At 33.8% G+C, this 9,863-nt stretch overlaps 1 protein-coding gene across 1 annotated transcript; it reads right to left on the reverse strand.

The window, feature by feature from the left end:
* Positions 1-5,308: 5,308 nt before the first annotated feature.
* On the reverse strand, positions 5,309-7,628 carry LOC21390924 (F-box protein PP2-A13). The gene is made up of 3 exons (XM_010093243.2): positions 6,867-7,628; positions 6,652-6,770; positions 5,309-6,021 (listed from the first exon to the last, which is right to left on the reverse strand). The coding sequence occupies exons 1-3, from the start codon at positions 7,179-7,181 to the stop codon at positions 5,598-5,600; spliced, it is 858 nt and encodes a 285-aa protein (XP_010091545.1). The 5' UTR covers positions 7,182-7,628; the 3' UTR covers positions 5,309-5,597.
* Between the last annotated feature and the right edge of the window lie 2,235 nt (positions 7,629-9,863).

A 9,863-nucleotide genomic window follows, 5' to 3' on the forward strand; every position in this document is an offset into this window, starting at 1 on the left:
GGGGGGGACCAAGCAAAAGCCAAAAGCCCCTTTTTTTTTGTAATTTCAATATTATAGGAGGTTTAAAACCTTGTTTGATCCCTGAACTATTAGGTAATGACGAATTCCTCCTCGAACATTTTTTATTATCAAAGAAACCCCAACTCTTTAAAACGTTGCGAATTTCAAAAGGACTAATTAGCTAAAACAGAAATCCAATTTTGGATGAAATGAAACATACATATCATGTGCACGTGTATCCAACATATAGAGATGTTTTAGTAAAATAATAATAATTTGTGCTTTAATAAAGAAAACATAAAAAAAAATACTCTTAGAAAAGAAAATTTAAGATTTTAATCTTTCACACAATTCATTATCGTTTCCAATTTAATTGCACTGAATCGGAATTGCTCCAGCTAGTCAGTGCCACAAGAAGCTGATGGCGAGCTATTCCCAAACATAGTGGCTTACAAGTACAAACCACTCCTAAGAAGGAAAGTGCTTTGTATAAGCAAACCATTCAAGGACACAATGATTTACACCTGCAGGCCCTCCAACAAGGAGAAAATAACTCGTCAATTCTCAACATAGTGGCTTGAAAGTGCAAGCCACCCCCAAGGGGGGAAATAACTTGTCGAATGCAAAACTATTCCGCGACTCTCGACTTACATGAATGCAAGCCAATTTCCTCATTAAACGCTTAGTTGAGTCAAAGTTACAAATCTTGTTCTCTTTTACCAAGTTTTTACCGTGATGAAAACAGATTAGGCCATAAACCCATGACATCTGAATAATGCAGGATAACTACCCGCATAACCACAAAGACAAAAACAATCATTGGAGATTAAAAGCCGGTTCTTTTTACGAGTTCGAGTTAAAAACTTGAATTAAAAATTGAATGAGAGTAAACACTATAATAAAAAAGAGAATTTAAATTTTTATAAAAAAAACATTGTAGCACAAAATTTGAGTTATAATTTGAATTATGAAAAAAAAAAAAAAAAAAAAAAAAATAGCCTGAAGCATGATGTTCTCTACTTTTGGAGAAAATGGAAGAGTACAAAGTGAAAGCGAGAGTAAAGGAACACGGCCCAAACCACATTTGATAGTGTTAGTTTATCGATCCATCTCAAAAGTTTAAGCTGTTAGGAGGTGGATCAACAATAGTTTTATACTTTAACACTCTCCCTCACGTGTGGGTTAGACAATGGGCAATCGTGTGGGTAAATTAATTAGAAAGCCCAACACGTGAATATTTAAGCCCTAGATATATTAAAGACTCAACACGTGATGACAACAAATGGGGATAAAGAGTGCAATTACGGGAGTTTGAACTCAGGACCTCTCATTCTGATACTATATTAGTTTACCAATTCATCCCAAAAGCCTTTTGGGATGGATTGGTAAACTAATAGATAGTAACCAACAACAAGACCTTGCTATATATAAGAGGGAATGACTCAAAAAATGGGCTGAATTTTAGAGACTTGGCACTCTGTCAAATTATACTATGAAAGACTTTGTGAGGATTGGACTGTGCATTTAGAATTCTTGAATAATAGTGCATCAAAGTTGGTGAACATAGGTTACTTTGAGTCAAACCACTATATATCTTTTATTTAGGTGGACAGGAATGGACATGAGAATGGAGTAACCATTCTCCATGCCAGGTTAGTTTTTCAAGCAAGAAATTGTCATTCCAATTGAATGATGACCTTTATTACCCTTAATAAATGCTTTAAAGTTGAGAAATGATTTTTATTATTTTCAATAGACGCTCAAGTGAGCATCACATGATCAAAATCATTAAGAAAAAAAGATTTTATTTTCTATTGGATCTTAATTATAAAGATTTTTAAATTGAAGAAGTCAATTGCTAAAAAAATTATGATCTAAATTGTCAATCTCAAAAAGTTGAGAGAATGTCTTAAAAAAAATAAAAAACCTTTACTTATTTACCAAGCCTCATCATACAAATAAGGATTAATTTCAAAAATTATCCCCGAACTATGACCCTTTTAACACTTTACCCCCCGAATTTTAAATAACATTCCCTGTTAACAAGATTTATCCTTCTGTTACAATAAGTGACGGAAATCGTCACGTGTCAGGTACATGAACCATTTAAGGAGGGTATTATCGTAAATTAACCTGCAACAACCCTAGATTATTAAATAGTGATTAAAAAAACTCAAATGCGTTAAAAAAACAAAACCATTTTGTCGATTTTTTTGGTTGTGTTAGGGTTAGAACTTTTCCTCCAAAAAGAACAATCTGAGGAAAAATCAAGCTTTTCCTTTTCTTGCTCTGCATAATAATCAACTCTCTCTCATTTTTGCAACACTGATACAATTACAAATCTTCCACATTTCTTTACTTCGTAAATAGTGAGGAACAGAGAAATCCCAAACAAAACAGAAGAATTTTAGAAACAGGAGTATTACAAGAAGAAATAGATAGTGTGTATCTGAAAACATGGATTCATGCAATAACACTGTCGATCTCGGTGGCCGGAGGAGGCCTCACAGTTGGGAAATTAACGGCCACGACGACGACGACGAAGAAGACGACGTTGTTTTTGAGATTCAAATTCAAGTATCCGTTGAAATCGTTCTGGCCTGGAGGAGCTAGAGGAGGAGAAGGTAGATACGGTAGAGCTTGTCATGGATGAACGAGGTGAGGAAAAAAAGAAGCAAAATGGGAACGAAAATGGTGAATTTTTTCAACAAAAATGGAGAATTATCATATTAGGAGGATATAAGCGTAATTGCGCTTTCAATTCTCACTAAATAAGTGACACGTGGCAATTCTGTCACTCATTGTAACAAAAGGATAAAACTTGTTAACGGAACAAAGTTCAGGAAAAACGGATGTTACTTTTTAAAATTTAAGAAGTAAAGTGTTACAAGAGTCATAATTTGGGAGGAATTTTTGAAATTAATCTTACAAATAAATATAACAAGTACGTATCAAATCCCTTTCTTATGCGAAAGGACAAAGTTAGAGTTTTATTTTGGCAAAATATAGTTTATACTTTTCATTAGATAGACACGAATATGTGGGAATGTCATATTCACAAGTTAACTTTCGTTCTTATTGTTCAATCATTCACAAGTTAACAATTATGCTGTTAATCGTGTCGTTTCGAAAAAGTCTCGAAAAAGTATTTCCAAAAAAAAAAAAAAAAAAAAAAACTTTAGGTCGTAGATAAGATAGTAATAAGGGAAAGAAGACAAATACTCTTTTAAAATATATGAGTCGTGATTTTTATCATTTATTATTAATTAATAACTTTTTTAGTCAAATAATTATACTAACAAAAGAGTATTAATTAAGAATGAGAATAAAAATTCAGATTCATACACTCTTAAGGGTAAATTTTACAATTTTCTCGTAATTTTTACTAATATACATACTATGTGTGTGTATTGCTAAACTGAAACATATGTTATTTAAGTAAAGAAAAGGTAATTAGTTCTTCAAACACGTAAATAAGGGGTTTAATTATCCTAAAAAATAGATCCGAACATTGTTATTTTTGCTAGAAAAATAGTATCCGAACTTATAACAAATATCATATGGTTCCTGATATTTAAAATGTCCAAAAATTGATCCTAATCTATTTTGCTGTGGTAAAATTATTCTTTCCTTACGTCTGCATTAAAATGATTTAGAAAGAATATATCACCCAAAAAAAAAAAAAAAAAAACGATAGAATAGATTGCTTGTCATTTATTTACCATTTGAGTAAGGGAAAAATGATCATTTTGGTTGCTTTTAGCTCATAATCGAAGAGAGTTTTGATGTAGTGTAATATTTGTTCTTGATAGATTATCTACTATCTACTATCTAGTACAGGTGTTAGGGTTTTCCGTGTCAATGCATGTTTTAGCGTTGGATGGGGCTCCAAGGGTAATCCAGCTGCCCACTAATCAACAATAGGACTAACTTTGTTTCATAAAAATAAATCGGTCAACTTTGAAATTTTAAACGTTGGAGATCAACGTCAGATTTGCTGTAAATTTCGAGGACCATTTTTTTATTCGAACAATTGAGTTTTCACAGCAGAATGACTTTTAAACTCCCCCCTCCCCCTAAAACTTTCGACCGAGAATTCTTATTGGTGTATGCAATAATTTATGAAAAGAACAAATTACCTACTTGGAAAAATAATTATGGACGATCAAGTAATCTGTCAAAAATGAATTTACGCTTTAATGACAAGATCTTCCTTGATATGTGAATGATCCGTGCGTGTGTTGCAACTGATACAATCCATGACTACAATCTTGTTCATGCACACGCCGTATTAATCTGTCATTAAATTATGGTTACAAGGAGGAAGTCAACTTCAGCCACGAAGAGAATACATAATCTGTAACTATTGTAGCATTGCTTGTCTTAACGCCCAACTGATAAAAAAAAGCTATAAGAGTGTGATTACCATCATAGTTTTTAAAACTATGATTAGCATTATTCCTAATCACAGTTTTGCCAAGATCTCAACGTGCGGCGAGTATTATTAGTATTTGCTAGAAAATCTGCCACAAGTTCTAGTGAGTCTATTGTTGGATTGAGGAGACGGGGAAAAACGAGGAAATAGAAGAGACTGGATAGACGAAGGGTAATAAGTTAAGATACTGAATTATATTTTTACATTTGTATGTTTTCGGACCAAAAAAAAATGCTAAAGAGCATTTCCCAAGTAATACCAATTTACATGTTAATGCTAAATTAGGAAAGGAATGTTTTCCAATACAATGTTTAACTTTGTAATAATTTCCGCATATATATGCTACGCTCTAAATTGTCAAATCTTAGCATTTGGTTACTATTCAATAGCAAAATGAGCTACTTAGGAGAGAATTTCTCATGACTTTGAGCTTTATTGTCTCTCACAACAATCTTTCAGGGCCTGTACCACAATGAAACCAACTGAAAACGTTTGACAACAGCTCCCAAGTCAAATAAATGCAGCCCCTTGCCGCCACCTTCGGTTGCTAAGGGCATCAATGATGATAATTTGGATCCCATTTATGTACCGGACTCGATATTTGTTTTGACGGACTACATAAATGGTCTAGTTTTGGTGTGATTCTTGCCAACTTTGTGGTCAGAAACAGGCATGGATTGCTGGACAAGACTTCCCTAGGGAGGCTCTTGATAGGCATGCAGAATTTGAATTCATAAGGATGATGCTTCTACAAGTGCTATTATGCATTCCTTCAATTTATGTCCTGTCTATGTCATCTAAGCTAATGTTCATCTGTGTGTGTGTTTGGATCATTTTCCTTTTCTTGTTGGGTTAAGGGGGAAAAAGCATACGTATTTACAAATAAATTTCCAATAGAGGCTCATCAGAAGTACAAACTATTCGTCAATCTGCATGCTATTTCTCATATGGTACAGAGTACATATTCATTATTGTTTTGGAGTGGAAAACAACCAACAAAACAACAATCTTGAAGGGAAAAAAAAAAAAAATTATATCTCACATATACACTTTTACCTCAAATCACAGTAGATGCCCCTTTTGACCAGAATCAGGATCTTCTTCCTCTTTGGGCTACTATAAATCATCTACTTCACAGCAAATGTTCTTTACAGCTCTGAGCCTACGACAATGATCTAGCCTCTTTTCCTACACTGCTGGGGCATATCAATACAGAGTCCACACAAACACCCCCTTTGGTGTGAGTGCAATCAATCTGTGTTACTGAAAATTTGATCTTCATCAAAGAGTTTGGATCCTCAACAACAAAATTTCCCACATGGTAGTTGACCCAGTTCCCGGGATTATCCAAGCAACATTTTGACACATCATGTTGACCATCAGAAGTTGTGAGCTGAAATTTTACAGGCTTTATGCCCCAGCCATGGACGTGCTCCAAGTTGCAAACCCGACGTCCTAGTCGCTTGAAGGGTCGGCCGAGATGGAGTCGGATGAAGATGCTATAGTTTCCTGCGGGGAATTGGAACTCGATCTCTCCTTCCACTTCTAACCACCAGGTTTGTTGGAGATAAGCAACTGTCTGGAATCTGACATTGAAAAACAAAAGAGGGATTAGTACATGTTCTTTTGTTATCTTGGATGATTATGCTCCAGAAAACTGAAAAACGTTCACTCACATCTTGAACTGACTTTTACATGATGAAAAGGATCAGATAGTTTAGAAACACAATACATGTCCAAAATGAATTGTACACAGAATTGTGAGGAAAGCAAACACCTGAGCAGAAGACATACAAAAATCTCTAATTTGCATTTATGGTAAGATATTGGCTTTAAAAAAAAAAAAGGGAAAAAAATTCAATTCAAACCAGACCATGAGAAACAAAACAAGGTTTATCTTCATCGTGATAACATAAAGCAGAACACCAAAAATAGAAACCGAGAACAGCAAAAAAACCAAATTATAATCACCATATACGCTCCAAAGCGGCCAAATTCACACGAGCATAAGGAGATACAGAGATGAATCAGGACATACAACAGCTTGCAAAAGAAAATTAAAATAAAAGATACCTTTACCAAGATAAAAGATACCCACCATCCAAAAATAAGACAAAAGTTCACACAACCAAAAAGCGTAAGGATACCGTATCGTAAGAAAAAATAAAAAGATAAAAAAAAAAAGAAAGTTTGCATTGATAGTAAATAAACCTCACCTAGATTCCTCAGTGGAAATGAAATTCCAATATCTCCGATCGTCGATCCCGGTGATCCGCAACGCTCTCGAGGAAATCGACAAAAAAACGCCACCAGTACTTTTATCCAGCCAAATTTCCTTTTTTTTAAAAAAAAAAAAATCAATTTAGTTCAAATCAAACTGCAAAATGCGCATTCTCAAGAACACAGGAAAAAAAAAAAAAAGGAAAGTCACCTTAGAGCCACCATCAAAGGAATTAGGGCTGCAAAGCCTAGCGTAGATCTCCCTCTTCCCCAACTTCTCCACCATATCCGAATTCTCCAACACTTTCTCGATTATGAACCGGTAATTCGATGGCAACTTGGATTCCCAAATGAAATCCGCCGAGGAAGCCGCGCGAAACGCCCTGTTCAGTCGGGCAAATTTACAAACATCTGGTGGGTCCATGAAGGTAAGAATCAGTGCCACGCAATTCTCCGGTATATCCCCGAGTCTCGGCCTCTGCGGCCCGTCGTCGTCCGCCATTGAAGACGAAACATTAGCTCCCATTGAACCTAACTAGAATCCTCGAGAGAAAATGAAAGGAAAGGAAAAGAAAACCGAAAACCCAGATTAGGAATCGGAGAACTAGACCTTAAATTTGAACCTGAATTTGTATATTTTCTGGGAAAGATTAAGGGAGAGAAATGCGAGGTCAGCGGGATCACAACCCGGATTTGCATGAAAAGACATGGGAATTCCAAGACTCAAAAGCTGAGATTCTGAATTTTTTGTATATTTTAATAACCTTCGACTTCTCCCAGCTTATAAAGATTAGAGACCAGTTGGAGAAAGAGAGAGAGAGGCAAAGACTGAAAGGAGAAAAAATCAAACTTCGGAGACGAGCTTTTGAGCTTTAAGCTTTAATGGCGGACAGAGGAAGGAGACACGTGCGGACTTCGGACACGTGTCGGACGCGGTTTTCCCAAGAGACACAAGAAAGAAAATAAGAGGAAAAGGGAGACGGTAGGAAGGGGGACTCTCTTATCCAGTACAGGCTTTTATACGAGAATTTTGGGGAATGTCTTTGTCGGATTTTAATGCGCGTGGCTGCACGTGCCAATATAGATGAGTAAGGATTGGGAGGTGTGAGTAACGCGCGCTTTGAAAAGCGCGTTTAGGGGCTGCCTGCGGAGATCAGTCTTCGTTGCCACTTGCGACTTCGGATTTGGAAGTTCCATGTTGAAGTGGTTTTTTTTTTTAAAGAAACAAAAATTTATGAAAGGATTGGATTTTGAACGTTGCGGATAAGAATGGAACTATGGAAGTACCAGATAAATTGAATCAAAACAAATTATAAAAAAAAAAAAAATTGAATCAAAACAAAAATTAGAGAAATTTATATGAATTCTTTTAAAAGAAATTAATTGTGAAGAAAAATAAAAAACCGGATAATCAAGTATATAACGATTTAACATAGTAGCTTTAAACATAGTCTAGAGTAATGACGCAAGTGTACATCCATAAAAAGAAAAATGATGCAAGTGTAATAAAAGTCTCTAAGCTCCATCCAAAAAATAAATAAAAGTCTCTAAACTTCGGCCTTATTTGATTTGACGATTTTAATTGGAATTGCAATGATTTAAATTGTAGTGATATTAATTGTGATTAGAATTAGTGTTTAAATACTCAAATAAACTGTAATTTTAAGTTAGAAATAAAATTCGAACTATGTTTGACTGATAAAGTGTTGAAAACTGTCATTATAAATTTGAAAAAATCTTATAAAATCTCATGGTAAATTTCATTGAAAAATATGTAATATAGATGGGGATTTATTCATCTCTTCATTATGAACACATTAAAGGAAAAAAAATCATCTCTTGAAATGAAGAAGTTATGACACTTTTAAATTTGAAGTTGATGAGAGAGAAAAAGTAAGATTTTAATTATTTTCATGGTAGAAAACAATTCTTGTTAGAATTTAAGGGGAGATAAATTCTGAAATAAATGATTTTAACCATAGTTAATAGTTTGAACTGTCTTTATTTAGTTCTATACTAAACATTAATTTAGACGTTGAACAATAATCTAAATTGAAATGTTGGGTTAGGATTGCTAAACAAACAATGCCTTATTTTTTTTTTTTTTTTAAGTTTCTAAACTTCTTCTGTACTAGAAAAAAAAAAGTTTCAAAACGTTAATCCTAAATTTTATTAATAACATATCAAATTAAAATAAAGAATATACTAAACTCACATAATCTAGTACAAATATGATGGTTCAAACCCTACCCATATATTTATTTTCATAAATGTCTCGTACTTCAAACTTTTTGTTCGTTCTCGTGTGTAAATTTCTTTACACCAATTATGCATCTAACAATGTGTACTTTAATTAATAGATAGATTTGTTGAGCCCATGAAAATTTGAGAAAAAAATTGGCAACGAGAAAATCACATGAATCTTTTTTATTTATATTGGGAATGTGACTGAGTCTTGTTGAGATAGTCAATTTATTAAATAAAATAAAGTGCTTTTCTTGGGGCATACTTTATGCAGTAATTGTTTTTTTTTTTTTTTAAAGAAAGAAAATTGTATATTCTCTTAGGGGGCGTTTGGTAGAGGGATTCGTTTCCTGATTCGAATCATGATTCGTGGTTCGCTACCGTATTTTCTCTCATAAAAAATACACATAAATCAAAAATTATTCGAATCAAATGGTTTGAATCCTCCAACCAAACGAACTCTTAATTCAATTTCATTCATATCCAGTAGATGGGCCTTGTACTTTGATTATGAACAATGCTGGCGACCGTTACAATGCTGGCGACCGTTATATAGAGTTGTGTGCTGTGTTGTTTAGTTTAATCATCTTGCAAGAGGAATAATTCAAAAAAAAAACACTAAAAAATGCTGATTTATCATTGCGGGTCAAAAGAAGTAAGTTTCTACATTATTGGATTCAAATCTAATACGTTTCTCGTTTCAATTGCCAAATTGGATAATACTTCGGTTCACATTATTGCACTTCGAAACAATGATATAGAACAGCATAAATTTTTTTTTTTTTGGTTAATGAACAGCAGAATTTGTTTATGCTGCTTTCATTCTTTTTTCTTTTATGAAAAAGGCCAGCAGAAATTTAAGATCCAACTTTCCATATATCCTCTAATTTTTTTTTCTAGTTATACTTTTTTTTTCTCCTTATTATATTTGGACATAGAATAAATAAATAAATCTCGTATCCAA

The sequence above is a fragment of the Morus notabilis genome, unplaced genomic scaffold, assembly GCF_000414095.1.
Source record: "Morus notabilis unplaced genomic scaffold, ASM41409v2 Scaffold122, whole genome shotgun sequence".
Lineage (NCBI taxonomy): Eukaryota > Viridiplantae > Streptophyta > Magnoliopsida > Rosales > Moraceae > Morus > Morus notabilis.

Bases quoted from the DNA above. Each gene is read 5' to 3' on its own strand.
- LOC21390924 (XM_010093243.2), bottom strand. From the start codon at position 7,181: ATGGGAGCTAATGTTTCGTCTTCAATGGCGGACGACGACGGGCCGCAG. The intron at 6,771-6,866 runs GTGACTTTCCTT...TTTAAAAAAAAG, and splicing joins CCTTTGATGGTGGCTCTAAG to GAAATTTGGCTGGATAAAAG. The intron at 6,022-6,651 runs GTGAGGTTTATT...TTTCAATGTCAG, and splicing joins ATTTCCACTGAGGAATCTAG to ATTCCAGACAGTTGCTTATC.